Source organism: Hippoglossus hippoglossus, chromosome 20, assembly GCF_009819705.1.
Source record: "Hippoglossus hippoglossus isolate fHipHip1 chromosome 20, fHipHip1.pri, whole genome shotgun sequence".
NCBI classification, from domain to species: Eukaryota; Metazoa; Chordata; class Actinopteri; order Pleuronectiformes; family Pleuronectidae; genus Hippoglossus; species Hippoglossus hippoglossus.
The window spans coordinates 19,268,675-19,294,005 of NC_047170.1; the positions used below are offsets into that span (position 1 = coordinate 19,268,675).

At 42.8% G+C, this 25,331-nt stretch overlaps 3 protein-coding genes across 8 annotated transcripts in view; 2 read left to right on the forward strand and 1 right to left on the reverse strand.

Annotated features, from left to right (window-relative positions):
- The window catches only part of LOC117753567 (acetylcholine receptor subunit delta-like), a 22,464-nt gene extending 8,741 nt beyond the window's left edge, over positions 1–13,723 (forward strand). Inside the window, exon 12 of one of the 3 annotated variants that reach the window (XM_034571737.1) lies at positions 12,411–12,457. In XM_034571737.1, the coding sequence (XP_034427628.1) occupies positions 12,411–12,442 (32 nt within the window). In that variant the 3' untranslated portion in view covers positions 12,443–12,457. Of the gene's footprint in view, positions 1–6,869; positions 6,947–12,410; positions 12,458–13,668 lie in introns of those variants that run through there. The other 2 variants (XM_034571735.1, XM_034571736.1) reach the window with 2 other exon arrangements.
- Positions 2,446–24,220, forward strand: lipib (lipase, member Ib). 4 transcript variants are annotated; one of them, XM_034571733.1, is made up of 11 exons: positions 2,446–2,456; positions 6,843–6,848; positions 19,330–19,985; positions 20,095–20,203; positions 21,758–21,859; positions 22,255–22,344; positions 22,438–22,605; positions 22,821–22,910; positions 23,373–23,481; positions 23,646–23,819; positions 24,027–24,220. In XM_034571733.1, the coding sequence occupies exons 3-11, from the start codon at positions 19,662–19,664 to the stop codon at positions 24,109–24,111; spliced, it is 1,251 nt and encodes a 416-aa protein (XP_034427624.1). In that variant the 5' UTR covers positions 2,446–2,456; positions 6,843–6,848; positions 19,330–19,661; the 3' UTR covers positions 24,112–24,220. The 4 variants fall into 4 exon arrangements, 3 of the variants coding, with proteins under 3 accessions (XP_034427624.1, XP_034427623.1, XP_034427622.1); XR_004612258.1 differs by lacking the exons at positions 2,446–2,456; positions 6,843–6,848 and adding an exon at positions 17,896–18,312 and having other exon boundaries at positions 19,594–19,985; positions 22,438–22,636; positions 22,808–22,936; positions 23,411–23,481; positions 24,027–24,090; XM_034571732.1 differs by lacking the exons at positions 2,446–2,456; positions 6,843–6,848 and adding an exon at positions 17,896–18,312 and having other exon boundaries at positions 19,594–19,985; positions 22,821–22,936; positions 23,411–23,481.
- Positions 11,446–14,419, reverse strand: si:ch73-264p11.1 (uncharacterized protein LOC100000923 homolog). The gene is made up of 4 exons (XM_034571769.1): positions 14,158–14,419; positions 13,304–13,367; positions 11,976–12,180; positions 11,446–11,884 (listed from the first exon to the last, which is right to left on the reverse strand). The coding sequence occupies exons 1-4, from the start codon at positions 14,298–14,300 to the stop codon at positions 11,844–11,846; spliced, it is 453 nt and encodes a 150-aa protein (XP_034427660.1). The 5' UTR covers positions 14,301–14,419; the 3' UTR covers positions 11,446–11,843.
- Positions 24,221–25,331: the final 1,111 nt, after the last annotated feature.

Genomic DNA, 25,331 nt, shown 5'->3' on the forward strand with positions numbered 1-25,331 from the left:
GCTGAATATTTAAAATGTCACAGATTAATTAATGAATGAATTCAAGTTATGTAAGAAGAGGAATTATGTTAAATTTGAATTAAATGAGATAAATTGTGTATAAATGCTGTTTTATAGATATGAGATCTACAAAAGTCAGTCAGTGAACTGACCTCAGAGTCTCCAGTCGACAGGTTGGACTCTGTAGAAAACCACACAGCTCCTTCACTCCTGAGTCCTTCAGGTTGTTGTTACTCAGATCCAGTTCTCTCAGATGAGAGGGGTTTGACCTCCGAGCTGAAGCCAGAGAAGAACAGCTGATCTCTGTCAGTCTGCAGCCCCTCAACCTGAATAAAGAATAAAACTTAACTGTAAATAAAACTGAGTTCATGTGTGAAAATAAAGGACTTTGACTAAACATCACTGTCTCTGTTTTCAGACCTGAAGTCTGAGTCAAGTTGTTCTGGACATTTTCTGGAACTTTTCCTGCAGCCTCCTAATAACGTTTCTGAGTGAGTCCATGTGAGAATAGAGCAGGTGAATGTCCAGAGGATTCACAGAGAGCGAGTGGACGTGTTGAGGACACAAACACGTGACGGACGTGAAACTGGAAGAACACAAATATCTCAGGATGAAGAAGAGGAGCCGTACACGTAGAAGACGAAGACGTCAACTTGGAAACACGAGGAGATTCCAGATCTTTTGGTGATGAGGGCCGACGCCGGTGTGGATGAGCTGTAAACAACAACACTGATCTTTCCACAGCAGAGTTTATACGTCATGTCCGGCCTCCTGCTGCTCCACCCGTTCTTCATATGTGAAAGTCAAAGTCCAGAAAATGTCCAGACACTATTTTACAGAGTTCATGACTGAAAACAGCTTGAAAGTCCTCGTGTCCTCGGGTTCAGTTGTTTGTAATATGTAACTTCACCACTAGATGTCTCTAAATATCTTGCTGGACATGTTCAGGAGTCGTACACGTGAACAAGTGGACTACGTTCACATGTACGACACCTGGAGACGTCACTAACTCCTTCACAGTGAACCTGTAACTTAACATAACTTAACGTAACCATGGTTATCATGGAGATATGTGTTTTGGCTCCGCCCCTCGTCTGAATGTTCCCACATGTTCCTGTTGCTGTGAACGAGTCGGACCCGGACAATCTCCTGCTGCTGCTTCAGCTCCAGAAAATGTCCGACCCACTTGTCAGAACATGTTCCACAGTTGATGTGTGCAAAGGGCGAGCAGTTCTATGATCATGTTTTCTTGAAGTGGCGATGATCTGAGCAGCAGTTGGACCAGTTGAAAGTGGTGCAGGGAGCCTGAGGAACACGTGTGTACAGGGCGGGACAGAGATCTAGTGGTGAAAAGATAAAGGCATGGACGACCCCGTGTAAGTCCTGAAACCAGAGGAAGGGTTTCATGTTGGAAATGAACCCAAAGTGGAAGAAACAGGGCTGAAGAACTTGCTCCTAAAAATAAAAGGAATCAAATATAATCAACTTGGACTCTGGACCCTGAGCCCAGTCCCAGAACACCAACGCAGCACGCTGTCATGTGGTCAGTCCACAGGACCACCGGGACAAGTCCTGGTTAGCTTCCACAGAAACATTACATGTACACATTGTCCAGCATTGGATTGTTTCTCTGTCAGTAAAACTTCAGTCACATTGAGCCTGACTCGGTCCTCAGCTCATTCTACAAACATCTCTCAGCTCAGTATCAGTGTTCACTGTTAGGAACACATGTTCTGCACTTTGACCTTCAAGCTCCAGTGTGGAAGATTCAGGTGAAAGGATCCATTGTTAGAAACTGAAGAGAAAAGAATCCTAGAGATGTTTTCACTAGTTTCATCTGAATTGTACCAGTTGTTGTTTTCTTTACTTTAGAATGAGCCATTTATATTTAAATACTATTTATTTACATATTTTATATTTAAATACTCTATATTTAAATACTTTACATTTAATTACTTTAGAATTAAATACTTTATATTTAAATATAAACATTATATTTAGACTGAACCTTTAACATTAAAACATGATGTCTGACCTCAGAGTCTCCAGTCGACAGGTTGGACTCTGTAGAAAACCACACAGCTCCTTCACTCCTGAGTCCAGCAGGTCGTTGTCTCTCAGATCCAGTTCTCTCAGATGAGAGGGGTTTGACCTCAGAGCTGAAGCCAGAGAAGAACAGCTGATCTCTGACAGACAGCAGTACTTCAACCTGAATAAAGAAATATGAATATTAGAATGTGTCCTCCTGTTGTTGTGGATCGTCATCATGTCAACACAGACTCTCAACATGCTGCTGACCTCAGTCCAGTCTGTGACCTGAAGATAAATATCAGATCAGACATGTTGGACCATTGTTTCATTAATCAGCTTCTTCTCTGTGTGTTGGTCACTGAGCAGGTTTGTGTAATTAAACACTGTTTAAAGTAGGGATGGCTCCTGACAGTCACTTCCTGTTTGTTTCTATACTTATCAACTGTCCAACGTGTTTCAATAAGAATGTGTCTTATTCTGAAAACCTGAGGAGGACGAGTGCTCGGCCTCAGTCCACATGTTATTTACTGACACTTTCTTAGTGATCAGGAGCAGGTGAGTGCAGGTGAATGGAGCTGATGAGGTGGACGTGACTGACAGGCTGGGTGAGGGACAGATGACTGAGGGACAGTGAGCAGAGCAGAACTGAGACAATTTAAATAAATAATGACCCAATAAGAAAGAAAGTCTGAAAAGTGAAGAAGGATTTAAGGACCTCAGAGTCTCCAGTCGACAGTTTGGACTCTCCAGTCCAGAACACAGCAGCTTCACTGCTGAAACCTTCAGGTAGTTTCCACTCAGATCCAGTTCTCTCAGATGTGAGGGGTCTGACTTCAGAGCTGAGGCCACTTCTTCCCAGTCAGTCTCTGAGAGTTCACAACCACTGAGTCTGTAATTAAAGAAAATATCTGTTAGAATAAAATCAGAAAACACAACATTCATACAAAACGTGATCATGTGACCCTCACCCTGGTAAATCCCCTCTTTGCCTCATGAACATGTTAAAAACTCCTCAAGAGAATCCTTTCAGATTTGGTTCAAGCGTTCATTCAGACTGACAGAGGAACTCATTAGATTCAGGTGGTCAGAGGTCAGAGGTCAAAGGTCAAGGTCACACAACATGTTCATGGTCTCTTGAAGTCTCAAGTCTGTCTTTAGGGGATTTCTTCACATTTTGACCAGTTGGACTCAAAGAGAAACTGATTAGATTTCAGTGGTCAAAGGTCAAAGGTTACAGTGACCTCATATTATTGAACCTGGAGGGACGGACACTGCACTGGTTGGTGGTGGCGTACAAACGCAGGGTGGGAACACACACACACTGAACTCTTTGTCTGTAGGAGTGAGACAGGTGACCTCAGGAGGCCTCAACTAGTTTGGATGCAGATTTCAATCAACCACTCGATTATTCAGCCAGTTGCAGACATTTTAATTAAAGTTCTTTGTATTTGTGTTATTAATAATACAGTTCATGGTTAAACTGTAAAATATAAAGTCTCAGTTACATTTCTTTGCCGTAAGGGTTTGATAACGACATCTTAGGAATCATTGTCAAATCTTTTTCATAAATTTATTGGCCGATATATCGGTATCAGATTTTCTTTCACTCTAATATCGATATGGTTTTTGAACGAACTCTCAGAAACTGATGCTTTAGGATGTGTCTGCTGATGCAGCTGAGATGAAGCTGTTAGAGCAACGTGACAAGAATAAAGTAGTTTACAGCATCTCCATGACAACAGGGTTATTCTTTAGAGCAGAATATTGTAACTCTCAGTAAAGAATATACAGTAAACTTACTTTATCGTCTCTGGATGGTCCGTTTTGTGTTTGTTCTTTTTTCTCTGAGTTCAAAAGAAATAATCATTAGAAGAAACATCACATAATAAATTAACAGCAGAATTATTGTAAATATTAATATTTACCTTTAGTCTATCAAAGTAGAAGAATCCTGCTCCAGCTCCTAATGCTACACACACAACGAGTACTCCGACCACAATTAGTGCAACTGAACCTGAAAAACCTGTAATTCAGAGAGTAGAACTGTAGCATCAACAAAGTGCAGTGATGTGTCTTCAGTGTAAAGTGTAGTGTGTGTGTGTGTGGCCTCCTCGTTCCTGTATGTTCTCCTGACAACATGTGGACATGATGCTCCTGATGAGCTGGAGGACGGAGCCCTGGGGGATCTGCTCCACCAGGAGGAACCCAGGGCTCACTGCACTAGCCTAAGGTCTGACAGTCGCTCTGAGGATTTCATCAATCAGTTCTCGTCTCATGGGATCTTACCTTCCTCTATCGTCACGTAGCTGTTGATGAAATGCGTCTCCTCTTCACTACTGAGTTCACAGGTGAACGTTCCCTGGTGATCTGAAGATAAGTGGTGCAGCGTGAGGCTGCCTGACGCTGACACATCCTCCACCTGCTGCCTCCACTGCTCTGAGACCCTGGGGGGGCCGTCGACCCCGGTCTGGTCCACAATGATCTGACTGTGGTTGAACTTCCACACCAGGTGTGTCGGGGGTTTGGTGTTTGGAGCAGTGCAGTGGATTGTTGTTCCACTCGGTGACACATGGACGGGAGCTGAAAAGAAAAGGGATCAAATAATATCATCATTGTCAGAATGTGGTTTCAGGCTCTGATGAGACTTTCTGAACATTTCCTATCATCAGAATGATTCATGTGGAGGAGGGTGTGGCCTTGGAGTGATGAACTGAACTAGAAGGTCACTCAGTGGAGCTGATATCTCCTCCAAGGACCAACAGTCAATTCAAGCTGCACCACATTTCACACACATCTGTCCTCTCAGGGAAAATGTCCAGAAAGGTCCAATGTTAAAGAAAGAAAACTAATGGATCTGTTCAATGTTCCATTTGTTTGTTGGGCTTTAAGCAACATTACACAACAACTACTGGACAGATTTCCATGAAACTTGGCAGGAAGGTGTGTTATGGGTCAGGCTCAGAGAAGAACTCATCACATGTTTGTGTGGATCCAGGATTTGTTGTTTTTTCACGTTACCATTGTGAGAGAGGACGTTTTTCAACCTTTTCATTGATTTCCCTGCGAATAACTGATGAAGATGAAGAAACAATCTGACAAATTTAGAGGACTGATATTTATGAGTGTGTGAACTTTGGTGCAGATCTTGGGCCTGGTGAATTTCAAAGTGGTTTCATAAGGAGACTGTTGGGCCTTGTGGAGGTCTGAGCTCTACTGAGGGACCTGTGGCCCACGTTCCATCCTCACAACTAGTTTAGTGGAAATCTGTTCAGCAGACAAAGAAACAAACGAAGTAAAGATTGAGAATCAGCATTGATATAAAATGTCAGTTATCTGTAGGAGCAGATATAAATATGCAGCAGTACGGTGAAACAAGCAAAGGTTCAGTTCCATAGAGCAGATTAAACGTACTGGGTTGATACCACACCGCGCTCCTCCTGCCACTGCGAGTGCTGAGGCTGCAGATCAGAACAGTGTCTCTGTCTGACAGTGTCAGTGTGCTGCTGATCTCATAGAGCTGCTGCTCCGTCTCCTTCACTGAGGTTTGGATCTGAAGGGTCACGGTGGACGGAGGCCTGGTGGACCAGGTGAGCTGCGGCTCGGGGTAGATCCCCTCTGAGCGGCAGGTGAAGCTGTTCTCCACCTGCTCAATGTCCACGTGACGCACCGGAGCTGCAAGACAACATTTCTCTTTTAGAACTCATTGATCATCTTTGCCTCGTGCACTGTGGAGCTCTTCATTAATTTGACTTATTGTGCTTATTATTTAACATGTCACATATGAGCCAATATGTGGAGCTGCTGACATGAGCTGTGTCTCAATTCAGGGGCTGCATTTGAAGACCGAGCTCCAACGAGTGGATCCGTCCCCGTCCAACCTGTCCCAGGATTCATTGCACTTTAGTGACTAACCATGTTTCAAAGAGGTAATGGTGCCGGCAAGCAGCGAGACGTCCAATGCTTAAGTATCAGCTTCAACTCAACCCAACAGTACACATGTTAAACAAGGTAACAGCAATAAGAGACAAATATCATTTCTAGTATTTGTGTTCTGTTTTCACTGTGAGTTTCTTTACCATCTGCTCTCAGGTTGATAAATGAATACTTGTCTCCATTGATGGTGCTGGTGAAGCACTTGTATCTGCCCTGGTCCTGAAGCTGCAGCCCCGTCAGCCTGATCGAGGCGTTTCCTCTGGAGATCTGCTCTGTGAACAGCGATGTCCGGCCTCTGAAGCGCTCGCTCTGGTGTGCAAACTGGTCTCTGTCTCTGTAGTAGGAGTGGACACGAGTGTTTCCTGCTTCCACCTTCGTCCAGTAAATGACTGGGTCTTTACCAGGCTGAAAACTGCAGGGTAAGATGCAGCTCTCCGCTAAAACCCAGGAGACATCTGTGAGACACCGGGTAAAAAAAACAACCAGTTCAGGATCAACTGTGGTGAATAGAAGCTTCTTTAAAAGTGCAATTAGAGCATTTGCTCTCAGACGGATTGTGAATGTAAATATCCTGATGGAACTGTCTGTCTGTTTGGCTGTTGACAGTTAACATACAGTAGTTTTATCTGAGCTGCTTTCACAAAAACAACCTCCTGCCACACGAGGCATTCGAATGTGTAACGTACATTTACTGTCAAACCAACAATATGGACTAAAAGAGGCTCAGATTCACACCAAGCTGGGAAAGTTGTGTGTTGATCACAGAAATGTTCATTTAGAAAATTGACTTTGAGATTCAGCAAAATCTGAACATTCTTTGTGATGAGAAGAATTTAGGATCTGGAAATTTAGACGTAAAGAAAGATTCATTTTTTTAGAATCCTGTGTGTGTGTGTGTACAAAATAACACACACACACTCACACACTCACACACACACACACACACACACACACACACACACACACACACACACACACACACCTCTGTATAAACCTCTGGTATAAACGCAGCTCAGCTGCAGAACCAGTTGATCATCACCCAGTGTGAATGTAAGCTAATTTATTTAGTTGACTTATTGTGAAGGTTTGGTCAATGAACTTGTGTTTCCTGTCATCCAAAGCGGTGTACCTGTTGGGGACCTTTATTGTGAAGGGTCACCAGCGGAAGTGGTGGTGGTTTTGATTGAGCTTTGACTTGATGTGGAACATAAACAACATGTCTCCTGGTTCAAGTCCACATTGTTCAGTTCTTATTTTACTGTGAAGTCTCAGTAAAGGAGAATCAAACCCTCGGCTCCATGAACATCAGACAAGTGAGAAACAGCCAGTGACTCGGTGGAATAACGTGTTGTTGCTGATGGACTCACACTGGCCACTCTACGACATGTGTTTCTACTGGTTTCCACACACAGACACTACAACCAGTGCCGGCGCGTCCACACAGGAGAACAAGGCAATTTCCTCAGGCAGCTCTTTGGCGAGGGCGATGAAATGTATGATCACCAGCTGTCAAGAGCCAGAGGTCGATTCAATTTAACTTTATTTAACTTCACTTCAGACTCGTAGGTCAGAGATTGACTCTTTGAGAAAATAAAATCCATTGAGAGGAAACTGCAGCGACGGAAATGATCTGACTGCGAATCTAAAAAGAGGCGACTATTAAAGGAGCAGGTATTCAAACCTGGATCCCAACAGTGTTGTGATTAGTGAACTGAAGAGTCGGTTTACAAGTGTTGAAGTCATCGTATCAGGCCATCATGTGAAACATCAGGAGAGAGAGAACATGTGTTTCTCTATGTTGTTATAAACCTTCACAATCATTTCTCCTGTTTCCTGCTTCGTCTGATGGAAACCAACATGCCTGTACAAAGTACTACGTTCAAACAGAACCTGTGATTTCTGAGTAAGATCAGACTTCACGTACCTGCTGTGGTGAGAGTCCACATGTTGAGGATCAACACAACCAGAGACTTGAACCCAGACATCTTTCTGTCACTCTGTGAGAACTGGATGTGGATCAATGGAAGAAGAGACGAGTTAACAGCTGGTTTGACTCATGACACCGAGTCAGAGCAGCGGAGGTTCAGACTCTGCAGCTACGATCTCTGCAGAGTTCAGACTGTAGACTCACAGACTCTGAGTCCCATTGTGAACATTGTGTGATGGAAACTGAAAGTGACTCTGTACAGTGCTACCCCCCACCACCACCACTTCCTCTCAAACTCCCTGCAGATTTCTCAGAAACAAGCTTCTTCTTCTACAGTTTATTTGGGGTCGGTTCTCCAGGACCACAGACTGTCTGTTATCATTCTAACAGTTTCCTCTTCTCCGCTCACAGCACATAGAAACACACAGTGAACCCATGTGGAGATAAAACCTGTCGTTAAGAAAACAAGAGTTTACTCACCGAACCACCGGGTCTCCGCTCCTCCGTGTCTGCTCCTGAAGAACAGACCTGAAACCTGGTGAACTCCTAATAACCGAAGCTGAAGTCATAAAGACAAACGAACAGTAAACGAGTCAAAAGCTTCTCCAGCGACTGATCCCGACACAATCACAGTGGATGAGAGAAGTGAGTGAACACGGTGTAAATAAAGAGGAACCTGACCTCGAGTTCAACACATCACCCTCTTTAACACGAGTAAAATTGCAATCTCCTCCTTCTTCCTGAGCGAGAGCAGAAGTGACAAACGTTAGCAAACAGACTCAAAGTGTGATAACAGGAACCCAGTGTGTGACTGAGTGTCAGTGATCACTTGCAGATATAAGCTGTGGAAACAAATATTATTCTAATACTAAAGCACTTCCAACTTTGTTTTATAGAAATGGTAAAAGAAAGGAGAGACAGTAACAAAGAAACTTTTTGATGGTAATAAAACATGAGAATCCACATTACAGTTTCTCAATGCATTGACTTGTGTTCCAGTGGAAACAACATCTCTGAACAAAGCTGGATGTGAAAAAGTTTTTTCTTTCATTGGAGTTGATGTATCAGGCTCAGGAAGATGTAAAAGAACAGGAAGAACATCAGTGACACAAGTTCTCTTCTCCTGTCGGAAGTTATTTTACATCCTGAGGTGGTGGAAGTTCACTGAACCAAATGAATATAGACATCTCGCACACAAACACACCCACACCCACACCCACACACGCGCACGCGCATGCACTCTCTCACACACACACACACACACACACACGGACACACACTCAGGTTCCTAAGTCTTGTTTTTAGTGCTGCCTTCAGCTGCTATCGAAACAAACACTACACAGGGGACAAACACAGTTTGTTCATCTACTAAAGAAAACCGTCTGGTGAACTTTTATGATTATGTAATAACTTTGTAATACAGTTTAATTAAATGATTGAAACCTGAATCATTCTAAATAATCTTCAGTGGTGTATTTATTTGCAGCATCGTCTGTTCACAGCTTCATTACCTGAACTCATCACCTGCATGTGTGCCTCCGCGCAGGTGTTATAAGGTTCAGTGGCTTCAGCCCTTTTTTAAATATCTGTAATTCTAATTCAAACTTCAGACTGTATGTTCTTAAGATTTTAAAGTTCACTGCTCTTTGTTAGGGTTATTATTATCATGCTATCCTCTTATTGTATCACTGCTATGAAGTGGTTTCAGAATGATGACAATAATATCATTCATCACAATCTTCTGGGACAACACATCGTGACAGGCGTCCCTTAAAGTTGCAGTGTGTAGAATCTAGTGACATCTAGTGGTGAAGTGTCGTGTTGCAGCTGAACACCTCTCACCTCCCCCTCCTCTTCCAAACATGAAAGAACCTGTGGTAGTTTCAGTTTTCATAAAAACTCAAAGGGTTTAGTTTGTCCAGTCTGGACTACTACAAGAAACATGGCGGCCTCCATAGAGAGGAACCCCCCCCCCCCCCTGATGTAAATATAGTGTATTTCAATATAAAGGCCCATTCTAGAGTAAATAAAACAACAATTTGTATAATTTAGATGAAACACACTGGTGAAAACATCACTAGGGTTATTTTATATTAAATAGATCCATTTCTACTAAATCTTACACACTGGACCTTAAAATCAAAACCAAGGGGCAAGAAACGAGAATTGTTATTTACAAAATAAAAGCAATTAAAAAAAATTGAGAACAAAAATAAAATGTATATTAGTTTATATTTTTAGATAACATCACTGAATCAGATAAGTCGAGATTTAAATCTTCTTACTGTTCACATTTGCAATATTTTGTACCTTAATAGTAAAATATTCTTTCTTTTTGTTCTGTGTATATTTAGTTAGTTAGATATAAAGTTAAAATAACAGAGCGACACCTAACAAACAATAATATGATCGTTTCAAACATGTTCACTATTACAGAATCCATTCAAATAAATGGAAAACATGAGACCCCACATTAACACCTTCTCCCAAAAGAAAGATACAAATGTTCAAAGGTCAAACTACATATATCTGTAAAGATCATGAAGCTAATGCTTGAAAATGATCAGTGACAAAGACAGACAGCACAAACTGGCTCAGATCAGCTTGTGCTCGAGGAGTGAGAAACACACAGGAAGTGTGGTGATGTTTGTGTGCACACATACAGAGACGTCTGCTTAACATGCACAGGGCTCACGTTTGCACGGTGATGAAACGATGGACGGTTTAAGAGATTTAGATGAAATACAAGAGTCACAGGGAACCACAGAGAAGTGAAGGAGTTCAGACCAATCAGATAGAATATAAGTAAAAGGTTTATAGTTTTCTTTCTTTAATAATGACTACAATCCGAACACACATAATGTGACATCTGCAGAACATCATCCAAGCGGCACAATGTAATAACTTAGACTGTTTCATTATTATCATTATTATCATGACGCAGGGAAGAGGACTCTTTACTCTGCGTGAGCTTCTTCTGTCTTCGTGAATTTGATCTTTGCAGAACAAGAGGTTGTGTCCGTGAGTCTGTTTAAGGTCAAAGAACTGAAAGTGGTTAAAGTGGTTTGTCTCGGAATTGAAAAACCAAAAGACAGAACTGAAGTTGTGGCCTGAACGACTGTCGATGTATGTTGATGTTGACTGTGGTGGAAAATAAGCAGCTGAGGAACAAACTGAACGACAGACTTTTTATTTGCTGCATTGAGGAATTTCTTTAATGCGACAATATACAACTTTTTTTTAACCCAAAATCAACAGTTTGAATAAAGTGAGTCTGATGTGTGAGTGTGAACATGAGAAAGTTTCCTCCTTCTCTCCCTGAGCGTCTGTTCTCTGTGACTCTGCTGAGTGGGTTCCATCTCCTGTGAGAAGAACTGACTGAGAGTCAGCTTCAACTGTCACAACCAGCTCCAGGTGAAGAGTGAAGCTGAACTGAGATCAGTTAAAAACAGTTATTAAAAACCAGAGTTTATCTCCAATATTCAGCAGGAAACTGTTAAAACATGAAGAATCATGAACAGAGTTTGGTGGATTTGTTACAGCTGCAGCTCTTCTGGGGCAGGAAGCAGAGGATCATGGGTAATATCTACACAGAAGAAAACCACTTAATCGCTGAACAAGGAGCCCAACAGGATGAATCCCAACGTGTGGCTGCAGGGGGCGCTGATGCTCAGTAAACGTTAAATAGTGTAAGCTACATAGGTCAAGAGTTTCCATACGCATGTAAGTTTGCATGTTTCATATAAAGTAGAAAACGGTCTCATGTAATGAGTCATACAGTCGTTTCCCCTTTTCACATAAAAGCTTAAAAATAGAGAACGGAGCTCAGTAGAATTCATCCTCTAGTGAACATGAACGTCTGAACCTCGTTTCATCCATGTTTTCTTTCCTTAATCTTCTGAATTAAATCCAGTGTGGGCCTCAGCACTTTTTTCAAGTGTTGAAGTAGAAGTTATTCAGGGAGGACGTCAACATAGACGGAGTCCGTAACATCTAGGAGAAGAAAAGAAGATGAAATACGTCACAAATTAAAGAAGATGCTGAGAGATCAACAGAGAAAGATCGGTTTAAATATATGACACACTCTCATAGTCCGACGCTTCTTCAAACATCCTCTGCTTGTCTTCTTCACCTGGATCTTCAGGCGGTCTTCGGGGTTGGATCAACAAGGCCGTCTTCCTTTTCACAGAGTGCCGCAGGTGCATGACCAGGCCCTGGTTCTTCCTCTTATAGTGACAAATCAGATCATCCAAGGTCTTAAAAAACGTCTCCTGCACACCTCCTGCCGTCTGAAGGAATGACACAGCAAACAGTCGAGAGAGATGACAAACATCGTGTCATTTCCCTGTGATACTGCAGAGTGTGAGTCTACTATATTTCACAGAGCCACTTGAAATAAGACCCAAGTTCAGAAGTGACCATGAACCTACAGTAAGCAGCCACCATGTTCATTAAGCAGCAAAGTGGTTGGAGAGGCATGTGTTTAAAACAAACATGATAACGATAGAGCTGAACCAAGTCACACTTCAGACAACTGGACCATCTGATTAAGATCAACATGTGCACATGTGAAAGCATCTGTCAGCCCATCACTGTGGTCTGTGGTGTGTTCGTGTTGAAACGTCACAGAAGCTTCCTGTGGTGTGAGAGCTGATAACTACTCAGTTTCCATTTACAGCTGAAATATGTGTTCAAAACTGATCTCTGCTTATTTCACTCTGAGGAGGAAGAATGATGCCAGAATGAAATGACAACTTTAAACTGTAAAAATAACAGTTATGCATTCGTTGGATTCTAAGAAACTTCTGTATTTCTGAGAGGCTGAATGTGGATCACAGCCACAATGTTTTCTGGGTTAAAACAACGGTTTCATGTTCGTTGATATTGTGTTTTTAATGTTTAACGTGAGACTTGTTGAGCACAACGGGTTATTTAGTACAGATGTAAATATCTGAATATCTCTATCTTTTAAGGTCACAGTTATATAGGATTTATTTAGAGTCGATAAAACTGAGGAATGTAAAAAAAGTCTGAAAACAAAAAACATTTAATTGGTGTTTGTGAAGTTCAGCTGATCGAAGCTGATCGATCTGCATCAGAGCAGTTTTTGGATACGAGACATGTTTGACGAGTCTCATTATCAGCTTGTCATTATATGAACTTTGAAATGCATTAATAATAAATAAGGTGTGACACGTTTTGCCTCAATAAAATGTTGTTCAGTGAAGATCAGATCAGTGGACAGACGTAACGAGCTGTTAACACTTGTGAACGCTAATGTAACATCTCTGTGTGTGTGTGTGTGTGTGTGTGTGTGTGTGTGTGTGTGTGTGTGTGTGTGTGTGTGTGTGTGTGTGTGTGTGGGTGTGTGTGTGTGTGTGTGTGTGTGTGTGTGTGTGTGTGTGTGTGTACCAGCAGAGTGTACTGTCCAGTACATGTCTGAAACAGCCTGTAGGTGTTCACCACCTTCTTTTTACTGTAGAGATGAAACAACAAATCACAAATCAAACTACGTTTCAATTGTTTCACAAACAAACATCAGAGATCAAGAAACAAAACACGACACTAATGAATCACAGAAACCAGAACACACTATTTAACACAGTTATGATCTTTCTCTCAGTTTCTGTAAAAGAAGTCATTTCTCTCTCATCGTCACATCTATAATTTGTGGTGATCTCTTGATCTCGTGTTTTTCAGACTGTAATTTGTTAAATTGACCTTTGATCAATCAGCGGAAAAAACAACAACATTCCCAGTGATGATGCGTTGTTGAGTCACTCACACACACACACACACACACACACACACACACACACACACACACACACAGAGGAGTTACAGGAAACATACAAACGGAATAAAACGAAATGTATTTTGCTTCATATCTTTTTTTAAACAAATGAATTTGACGGAGTAAAATGTGTTTTACAGTGTAAAATAAACACTTAAATGAAGAGTAGATCAAGATCCCTGATGAACATTGATGAGCTTTATGAGAAAATATGGTTTTGTTTACATGCTCAGATAAAAAATATCCTTGTATAATATCTAGTAACACTGGTAATACTGATACAGCAGTAAAATACAATGGTAACATGAAAACATACTAAAACCAACACAAATGTTTACGCAAACAATAATTGTTTTGCTCTGGACTATTAATTTGTAATCTAATAAATATTAGGATTATTGTTAGGTGTGAAATTATGAAACGTTTTAAACGAGAACTTCAACAAACACGTAGATAAATGAAAAGTACTCACTAGACACACAGACACATGGCTCCCTGGATGGTCTCACTGGCTCGGATCAGATAAGCTCCGTCCTTGTTCTTCTTTCCCAGAAGTTCCTCGCACTCCTTCTTGCTGATGGTGCCGTGGTAGCACAACGGCAGAGCTTCTGCCATGGCGAGGAGACACCGAGACGTGCCTTCAGATGCCCTTCATTCCTCAGAGTGGCAGCAGATCTGGGTTCCCGCTGCTGCCATAGAGGCCCGGCCCTGGCAGGTGGATGAGGGCTGGTGGTGTGAGGATGTGAACAGAGGTCAGCACTCACCACAAAGACAGAGACAAGAAAAACCACCGACAGCTTCACAGGAAGTGTGAACATGTGTGAAGAGAGAGGAACAACGTGAGATACGCTCGACTGATTAACTGAACAGAAACACTTTATCTACACTAGCAGAGGTCAGTGCTGATCAGAACAGGAAGATAAAAAACAAGTAAGTTTATTTCTCTGAAGAGAATTTAACTTAGATACAGAAAGACTAGATGAACTCGATGAATATGAATTGTTACCATTAAACAGAAGATTATTAAGTATGGAACTTTATCTCAGATCAAAAGTATGTTGAAGGACGTTAAAACTCTTTTGTTGATGCGATGTTAACATTTTGTTTTTCTTGTCTTAATTGTTGTATTTGTTGATGCAAATGTCTGAGAATAAAGAATTATCCACATATCAGGTAATAAGATGTTTTACTTGTGTGAACAAACAATAAAATGACAAAGTTAAATCAAATTCAGACAGTTTCAAAGTTTTTATAAATCATCTCTGTGCAGGGATTTAAAAGTGGTGATTTTACAATTAAAGTCAAAACTTTACAAGAATCAAGTCGTAATATTTTGAGAATAAAATCAAAAAGAGAATAAAATGCAACTTTCTTCTCGTAATGACGTCATTCTCTAAATCTTTATTTGCATGAAAAGCAGATCTTATGACCTCACTAGACTCAGATCAAATTTATAAATACATTTAAATCTGGCCTCTTGGAAGATTTCTTTGCCAGTAAATGACATATACTCATAATAACTTAACAAATAACAAAGCAACAGACAAGATATTTGATCATTCGTTGGTACAGCGTTATATTTAGGGCTGCAAATATTGAAGTGCTGTACACTGTGGAAACCTGCAGGAGGTGCTGTACGCAGCGACCCGGGGAGTGGGGCGTCCAGGTGGAGCGTCAGGTGCTCCCTGTCAGCTTCACTTCAACAGATTTGTGTTCCTCGTCTGCTTTGGTCTGACCTCCTGCCGTCTGCTGCTTTAATCACTGCAGGTTCATGTTGAACACACGGCCTGTGGATTCAGGGGAAACGGGAGCAGAGCCCAGTCCAGACTTTGGGTCTTTAGCTGCTCTGTCGCCTTCGTACACGTCACATCCTTCCACGAGGTTTCATACAAGTCAACCAAACAAGCAGCTCTTGTTTTTAAAACCCTTCTCGTCCTCTTCCTTGGTGACATCTTCCTGTTCGGACTCTGTGTTTGTGCAGCAGCCGACGTTTTGCTCCCAAACACAAATGTTCTTTTGAGGATTTCCTCCTCTCTTGGATCTCCTCTGTACTTGCTGCTGTTTTTGAAATGTTTAAAATCCTGTTTCTCTCTCTGTGTTGAAGATGATTGCGGCCGAAGGAGAAGTGAAAGCGTCTCGAGCTTAAATGGAGGCAGCGTCCGGCACCACCCGGAGGTCTGCAGGGAAATAACAGCGCTCAGACGTGCTCGTCACAGGCCGTCAGCTCGTTACACGTGTGGAGCGTTTGAATTCTCTGTGGCTGTGAAACTGGATGTAAATCTGTAAATATACACAAAATATGTATCAGTCGCTTGGTTGAAGTCAGTTTTTTTATGTGTCAGCATCTTTCATCAAGTGGCCAGAGGCTTCATGTTTTCAGGACCCGTCCAAGTTCTGTGAACACGATAACTCGAGAACGCCTCAAGAGAAATTCTTCAAACGTTCACTTAGACTCACAGATTAGATTTGGGTGAACTAAGGTCAAAGGTCAAGGTCACAAAACATTTAATCATAAACATAATATCTCAAGTCTGTCTTTAGGAAATGTTTTGAGCAGTTGTCACTTGGACTCAAATATGAGTGGTTAAAGGTTAAAAGTCAAAGGTCACGGTGAACCCGAATGTGTGTAGACTAGATGTTAACAACCACAGGATCTTGACCCAAAACAAATCTGACATCTCTAGAGAACTGATTCTCAAATAAAAATATGGATCTAGTTAATTTTAATGTGGTTTCAAGAGGGGGCTGTCATGAACTCGACTGAGTGTAGTCGATATTTCTCCTGTAAGAAGCAGAAAACCACGTGTTGATGGGTCGGCGATGGCCGAGGTGTTTGCTCACCGGAGTCAGAGGCCGGTTCAGTAACAACAGAAAGTGCAGCTCATGGTGTCAGAGAACGGATGCATGTCGGATCCTATTATCAGGACCTAAAGCTGCAGTTTAACACACATGAAAATGTTCGGGTCCCTCGATTTAGCTGCGATTATCTCGGCAGCTTTGGCTGAGGACTCTTATAATAGAACTTCAGACCCTGCCGACTCCTGCAACAGCCTCACACTCGTTTACCAAATGAGACGGTGCTCGAGGTTTAACCTGAACTTGAGCGTCGGCTCTGGATCAGATGATCCAGGAGGAGGAATTCAAATGTTGCACGGTTTCTATCAACTTACTCAAACGATGTCGCTCTCAATGAACTGACAGCTTGTCTAATTTTTTTTCAGTGTTAGTATAAGGTATAAGATATTTTTTAAATCTTAACCAGCATGACATGTTTCTGGTACTTTCTTCTAACCAGGGTCTTCACAGAAATCAGATGAGTAGTTGCTTTAATTCCATGAGAATCAGAAAACGTCACTGCTCCGTGTTTCAGGCTCAAACTGAGCCGTCGCTGTCGGAGTTTTACTTTGAGGAAGAAACAGTGAAACTGGTTTAATAATCTACGTCTCAGTTTTGAGTCAGGTCAGGTGACTGACGAGGGCGTGGCCTCCAGAAATAAGCTCTTTAGCCGAGCAGGACATCGTGACCTGTCACTGATCTTTCATCTGCTGCATCAGTTCAGTCCAGGTCTGCAGAGCTGAAAACACACATATTAGTATTCTTAGCTATTAACGTGTCCTTTAGTGTAAAATACGCCAATAATATTATCCTACAACTGCGTAAAGTTTGCTCTTAGACAAAAGGTTTTTATTCCTGTTCGTAAAGTTTGCAGTTATCAAGGATACGATGTGATTAAAGAGAAGTAGCAAACTGAGGTGGAATCAAACTTAGGACTCAGAGACTCGTCGTGTCGTTGGACGCCTCACCTGATGGAAACAGATTGTGCAGAGGACAGCGAGTCCACAGTCTCTTTCTGTGTCTTTCTGTCTTTGACTTTGTGATTTCCGTGTCTAACTCAGTTTCACTGCGTTTGAAGCGTGTCTGCATGCGGGGCCCTGCTCTCTCCGTCCATGTTAAATTACATGTGTTCCTGTAGAAATACAGTGAGTACAGGGCAGCATGGGCTGGGTGCAGTGTGGTCAGAGTCTGTGGAGCTATTAATAACCAGCGCTGGTGGGGCTCCAACTTTTGTCGGCACAGATTTCCCACCACGGTGGTTTGAGCCCCCTGAGCACAGAGAGCTGACGTCTCTCGACTGTACTTTGTCTGGTTTCAACTATAAAACGTAGTTTGAACAGAAGTGAACATGAAATAATCCAAGATGCAGAACAGACTCTTTAATCTCATAACTCTGCTCTCAGCCCTGTAACAATATCTGATTGTATGTTTGATTATCGTGGCTAAAATAATTTAACATGATACACAACATGCTAAGCAATAAGGACGGTATCCAACAGTCCACCACAATATTAATAACTTATTGAGATGTTATCTTCCTCTCTCTTCTGTTCTGTCTCCACCTCTCCATCCTTCTACAAACCGACCCTCTTATCCCTCCTCCCTCTCTTTCTCTCTATCTCCCCAACAGTCCCTCCCTCCCTCCCTCAGTCCCCTCCTTCACTCGGCACTGAGAGCTCCTGCTCTCTCCTCCTCTTCACCTCCTTCATTCCCTGTTTGCCTCTGGTGGTCGGAGGAAGGATGCTGCCCCGCAGACTTGTGGGTCTGCTGGGACTCCTCGTGCTCTGCACAGGTAAGAAAAACACCCACAGCTCTTTAGTCATCACTTTAAAATGATCCTCTGGTGAGAATCTGGTGAGAGTTCACCCTTATCAGCGAGGAGGGATTGATCCAGAGAGAACCAGAGGGAAACATGACTGTGTCGTACTTAGAGGTGTGTGTGTGTGTGTGTGTGTGTGTGTGTGTGTGTGTGTGTGTGTGTGTGTGTGTGTGTGTGTGTGTGTGTGTGTGTGTGTGTGTGTGTACAGAGAGCTTAGTGAGGTGCAGGAAGGAACAGATTATTTAAAGTCAACCCATCGTCTCCAGGTTGATGTTAAAATAGAAAAGCCTGCATATCTTTCTGTCAGCTGCTGTAAAAGTAAATATACAGTCGCTCACACTCACACTCACACACACACACACACACACACACACACACACATTCATCCGTTATACACACTTTACTAATGTGGGGTTGGATTGGGGCCATCTCCACCCTGTAACCCCGCCCTCCCTGTTTGATTGACAGCTGTAATCACCCGTTGTGTTCATGGAGGGGCGGGTGCTGAGGGGATGAGGTGTTTTTTTATAGCAGCCTGATCCGTGTCTGCTAAATACAGATCAGTTCATCTTTTAGTCCAAGTGAGCGTTTGTACCAAATCTAAAGGAAGTCCCTCAAGGCGTTCTTCAGATATCATGTGGACCGGGACAGAGGGACAGAGGGACGGAGGGACGGACAACCGGACAACGAGGCGTCACCAGCGGGGACACAAAATGTTATGAGAAATACGGAGTCTATAACGTCAGTGAACATTTTCCTCAGGAGTTTATGTCTCAATCTCTAGTTTCAAGTCTTCTTCAACACAGCTGATGTTCACTTTATAGATTATGATCCATGTTGAGTCAAACAGTTCATAAAGCACCGTGGGTATTGTTTCAAAAAACCAAGGAGGCGCTGAACAAAATGTCAAACTGGAGGCTTCATGACAGCAGCTCCCCAACGAGTGGAGTGATTCCCAGACGCAGCAGCTCAAGGTGATTCAATCTGCAGCCTGATCTCTGCCTGTCGGAGCTGAAGAGGTCAAACCAACGCCCCACCTACGAGAAACCAGACAAAGAAGTGATCTCAGCATTTACTGTCACACCTCTCTGACCTTTGACCTTTCTGACCTGCAGGTTCATGCTGTCAGAACGATGACCTCAGTGAATGTTGCTGCTGTTCTCGATTGATCTGTCCTCTGCTTTGTTTCACGATCAAATATACAAATGATTCTTCTCCCATGAGCCTCAGCTGTCGCCCGTTCTGTGCCCTCAGGTCAGGAGCAGAGCGGGGGGGGCGAGCCCTGCGACAACTTCACAGACCTCAACCTGTCCCACTGCTTCATGGGAACCAGCCTGTACGTGCGGCTGCTCCTCTACACCCGCGACAACCTGGACTGCGGCCGTGAGATCAACCACCAGCACCTGGCCTCACAGTCGCTCTTCAACCTCTCCCGTGCCACCGCCTTCGTCATCCATGGCTACCGGCCCACCGGAGCGCCCCCTATCTGGATCGACCACTTAGTCCGCCTGCTGGCCGAGCAGGAGGACATGAACGTGATCGTGATGGACTGGAACAAGGGGGCGGCGAACCTCAACTACTTCACTGCCGTGGCCTACACGAGGGAGGCCGCACACAACCTGACCGGGTTCATCATGACCATGGAGGTGAGAGAACGAGAGTCACCAAACCAAAGACAGTTGCCGTCTGTAAATGTGTCTGAGTGGCAGGACGGAGCCGGAGGTAAACGAGAGTTTGGTGTTTGTGTGTCCGCAGGAGGAAGGAGCCTCTCTGAGTTCAGTCCACCTCATCGGCGTCAGTCTGGGAGCTCACCTGGCCGGATTCGTGGGAGCGAACCTGAAGGGAAAGATCGGACGCATCACAGGTGATAACATGACCAGACTTTAGGTTGTAGGGAAAAGTTCAGAAAATGTCTTTAACCTGTCATTTTATTTATAAATCATTTTTAAACATTTTACTTTTGTTGTGCCATAATGCATCAAACGTGATACCATAAAATGGTGTGCCTTTCGGCATTCAATAAATTTGGTTATCAAAATAAAATATTAAATATTAATATTTTTATTATTAATATTAAATAATAACTTTAATTGATTAAAGTTACCTCGGGGCACCACCCTTCAAAGGAAGGGAAAAGATAGCCAATTTATTGATTAAGTCTCATAAAAGTACTAACTACAAATTTGGAACTCTGATTAACAATTAAATTAATAACTATAACCAAAATTACTTATGCAACATTAATAAAAAAGCATTTGTGAAAGGAAAACATTTATTATGAATATAATAAAGTATAAAAACACAAATTACAAACAGTGTAATTACTAAACAAAGATGTGTATATGAGTATACGTGTGTGTGTCTGTGTGTCTGTGTACTTCCAAAATGGTCGCTGGCCAAAGAGATAACACCCTTCCTCCACCTATTGGAATGTTTACGACCTGTAGAGATAATGAGGTGAAGAGTTATGCGTGTGTCTGTGTGTGTGTGTGTGTCTGTGTGTGTGTGTGTGTGTGTCTGTGTGTGTGCCAAATTAGAGAAAGTTACTAGATTGGATGCAACGAAAGACTGTGAAGAGCATAACAGACTAACATTACTTTCTCAATAACTTGTACCCAAAATATCACAACACCACAAATCAAACTTATAAACATCACACAGTCTTGCTTAGCCTAGTATAATTATTAAGCCCAGTTGTGTTACCCGTCCGCGGAAAGGGGAAAAAGGAAGTTGCTGTGCAGTTCGCAGTTTTGTGTCGTCTTGCAAGTCTGTGGCTCTTGCCTTGGTGATTCTGTTGAGCGGTGTAGCTCAGTTGCTGGTTGAAGTTTTCCTGCAGGACATCGCATCGCTGCTAGGAGGGTTGGTAGAGCTTGGAGGGCGAGGAGGTTTCCTTGGTGAGATGAGCTGGAAGCTGCACCTTTGTGCTCCTCTCGAAGAGTTGGATGGAAAAAGAGGATGTGAGCTGGAGAAGAGGCTCCACAGCCTTCCCTCCTGTGGAAGGATTGTAGGAAGAGGACAGAAGAGACAGAAGAGGGGGGGAACAGGCCTTATATTGGCCCGGTGACCTCACAGGTCATGGGGTCCAGAGTGACCAATGGGAGTTGAAACCTGTGTCCCTGGGGGGGGTTTCACACCTCTGTGTGACGTTGATGCCCTCTGGGAGACTGAGTTCTGGAGGGACATGCGGCTTCAGGCTTTGACGGGACATGTAGGCCGTAGTGTGGTTTCACAAAAAACCATGGCCCAACACTTTTAACGTTCCTGTTTCTTGCAAACATAGATACAGAACTTGCAATACAACTTGTACGAAGAAACGTCCTTAGTGTCGGTGGCTTTCAGGCAAAGAACAGAAAAGACGGATTTGGTATCAAAAGGTTTTACACAAGTCTCAGTGGACTCTTTTATTTTCTCTCTCCAGGTCTGGACCCGGCCGGGCCGATGTTCACCAGTGCCACACCGGAGGAGAGGCTGGATCCCTCCGACGCCATGTTCGTGGACGTTCTTCACACTGACATGAACTGTGAGCGTCTACAAATAAACTGAACTCACGATAAACGATCACACTGAGGGATCTGGCTGAGACGTGACTTTAAATATCACCTGTTTCAGGAGTCAGTCTCAGCTGTCAATCATCACGTCTCAGCCTGTTCTTATATCATCAATAACTGATTCAAACCAAACTGATCAGAAACACTTGAACAAACATCAGTGAGAGAAGAACGACCTGAAACGACAGAAACATCTTTACCTTGAGTTTTTAGTTTGGTTCATGTTCCACCTGCTAAATGTTAATGTTTTATTATCCGATTCTTTTATGGATGAACTTATAACCTTTGGGCTTTTGTCATTTTTCTCTGTGAAAGATGCTTAAATTAAATAAACGTGATTGACTGAACGTGTGTTTTCCATGTTCAGCATTTGGCCTGAGAGGAGCTCACGGTCACATCGATTTCTACGCCAACGGTGGAGCCGACCAACCAGGGTGCCCCAAAACCATCTTTGCAGGTAAACACACACACACACACACACATAAAACAGAAGAAACTATGACACACACACACACACTCACATGCAGCATCATCTCTTTCCCCCCCACAGGTAAATCTTACTTTGTGTGTGACCACCAGCGCTCGGTGTTTCTGTACCTGTGCGCTCTGAACCGAACCTGCAGCCTCACCGGTTACCCCTGCTCGTCCTACAGCGACTTCCTGGACGGGAGGTGTCTGCAGTGTGAGGCCTTCAAACCGGCGTCCTGCCCCGTCCTCGGTAGGTGGTGCAGTCCCCTCCAGTCCACCTGAAGACATGTCGTACGACGGAACCGTTTGTTTTAAAAAGTTAAAAACCAACACAAATACAAAGGAAAAGTCTCAGGGTTCAAACGTTTGTGTCAGCAGCTCGTTTCTGTTTGAACTGAACGACTCAATGTGAGTTTGTACCGAGTTGAGCTCGTGACCTGAGAACTGACGTCTGATCACCTGCAGGTTACGATTTCAGCCGCTGGACGGAGACTCTGCTGCGACTCGGACAAACCAAAGTCTTCTTCAGCACCACCGCGTCGCTGCCGTACAGGAGTGAGTCATCACCGCCCCACATTACAGTCCCTTAGGAAATCATTAAGATAAGGTTTAATTACAATTTAGAGCCATCTGTACTTTTATATTTACATTATTTTACTACTTTTTCAATAATTAGACTTCAGAGGAAATGACTGAAGATTTTAAAGACCAAAACATGTAATTATCTCAAATAATTTAATAAAGTACTCACCTGACTGAAAGTAGAAAAGATTTTACTTTAACATGAGCAACAACTAATATTGCAGTAATTAAATGTATATAGTCAATGCATTTATGTAGTTTCTGCAAGAGAGTACTTGTAGACAAAGTACTTTGAAGAACATTTCTCTGTTAATACTTGCAGGATCCATGAGGCTTTGATTAAAGTAAAGAATCTGGATCCTGTGTGTGAGCTGAGATTATTTCATTTAGAAATGAAAGTACTGTGTGATATTGTCTGTATCCTGTGTTTGTCAGAACTGAGCTACAGAGTGGACATGGTCACCTGGAACCAGTACCTCCGCTGGGGTGTCGTCTACATCCGGCTGCACAGCGGCAGGAGCTTCACTGAGGCTCGAATAGACCAGTGAGTCACTGACACACCTGGAGTCAAAGATAATTTAAGTAAAATTACTGTAACCATGGCAACTGATCCTCCTCTCCCAGATGTTGGTTCTCAGTTGAGACATTTTATCAAGAAGCCTCGTTCTATTTGCATGTGATCATTAAACTCCTCCTGGTTTCTGGCAGTAAGCTGTACCGGTTGGAGCAGTACACCTCCACCCGCCTGCTGGCCCAGTTCGATGAGGATCTGCAGCAGGTCCAGAAGATCTCGCTCCGCATCAACACCGGCAACGTGATCGGACCTCGATACAAAATCCGCCTGCTGCGGATCCGCTTCACGCCTCTGGATCATCCTGAGAGGTCAGTCCTGCTCTTCACCACCGGAGATTCAGTGACACAATTCTATTACATTTGATGACGACGACTCAGGGATATTTAGTCATAAGGCAGAAAAGCAGCAAATTGTCACGACTGAGAAGCAGAAGCCAGAAAATCTTACTCACTCAATCAAGTCTAAAAAAAGAAAATCGAGATAAAAGGTATGAATGTCATTTTCTTTGTCTTCAGGCCTTTGATCTGTCGTTTTGACATCATCATGGAGGAGAACATGGAGGTGGCGTTTCGACCTCTGCCCTGCGACTCTCGCCTCTGACGCCCTCACCACACAAACTCCTTCTACGGTAACACGTCTCCACTCACCCCTGAACCTTCTGGAGGAAACCCAGACGTCCCCTGGGTGCTGCGGGGGTGTCCCGGCCCCAGGTGGACCCCCGGGGGGCCCACAGGGGGAGTGGCAGCCTCCTCGCTGGGCTGATGAAGACGAACAATCTGGTGCTGTGGAGAACTTCTGGTTATTGGAAAGTCAGCGTGTTGTTAAAGAGACTTGAGGTCAGGAAACACACACCTGTAACTGCAGAGTCACTGTCAGTACAAGTACACACTCAGTACACACAGTGTTCACACAGCAGAAGTAACACACTCCATGTTGAATATTTCAGTGATTTCAAGGTTTAATGAAACATAGAATCATGTTTTAGTTTGAAAATAGAGAAAATAAAGAGTCTCGCACGTACTTGACCTGTTTCCATTAGACTGTAAAACAAAGATGGACGACATGACGGCTCCCGAAAGTGAAGCCAAAGTGTCTTGATCCTCACTGAAGGACTTTTCATTAAAGACAAACATTCTTCAGGTGCTTAGATAGAAAATGCTAAAAGCCTCATTATGGTTAAAACAAAAACACTACTTTTAGTCTATGTCTGAATAATTTAAGCTTTTAATGGCTTTTACTTTTAAAACTGTTTCTTCACTTCCTTTCAAAATCAGCCTCTAGAATAAATAATAGATAAATAATGAGTCTGTGGGAAACACTGGGTAATGCACACTACATTGTTTGGGGAACATTGCATCAAACAATGTGCAAGTTGCATTTAAATAAGCTGTTAATCTTTGAACTTTTAAAAGTTCAAAACTTATATTTTTTCAGTTTCATGTCAGGTCTAAAGATTTTATCGTCTCTGTGCCTTAAAACCAAACGGTTCTCAACCTCTTATTTGGTTTGTGTCGCTGTTTCATGCTGCAAATGATCTGCACGTATTTTATAAAGTCAGTCTTCATGACAGAGGGAGCGAGGGGAGTTGGTGAATCTGTGTTTATCTGTAAAGTTAATATGTTGAGTTTTATTCTGAAAACGTAAGTTGCTGTGGACCAGTTTTTGAAACTCGTAAACTGATCCTCAACATTTAAAGGTTTAAAACTGAATAGTTGAACTTTCCTCTGATGAACAAATCATGAAAAATGTGTCACAAGTGTTGAGAAACTCAACTGTTGCGTTTTTTATTATGAATTTTCACCCGACGTTTGAAATAAACA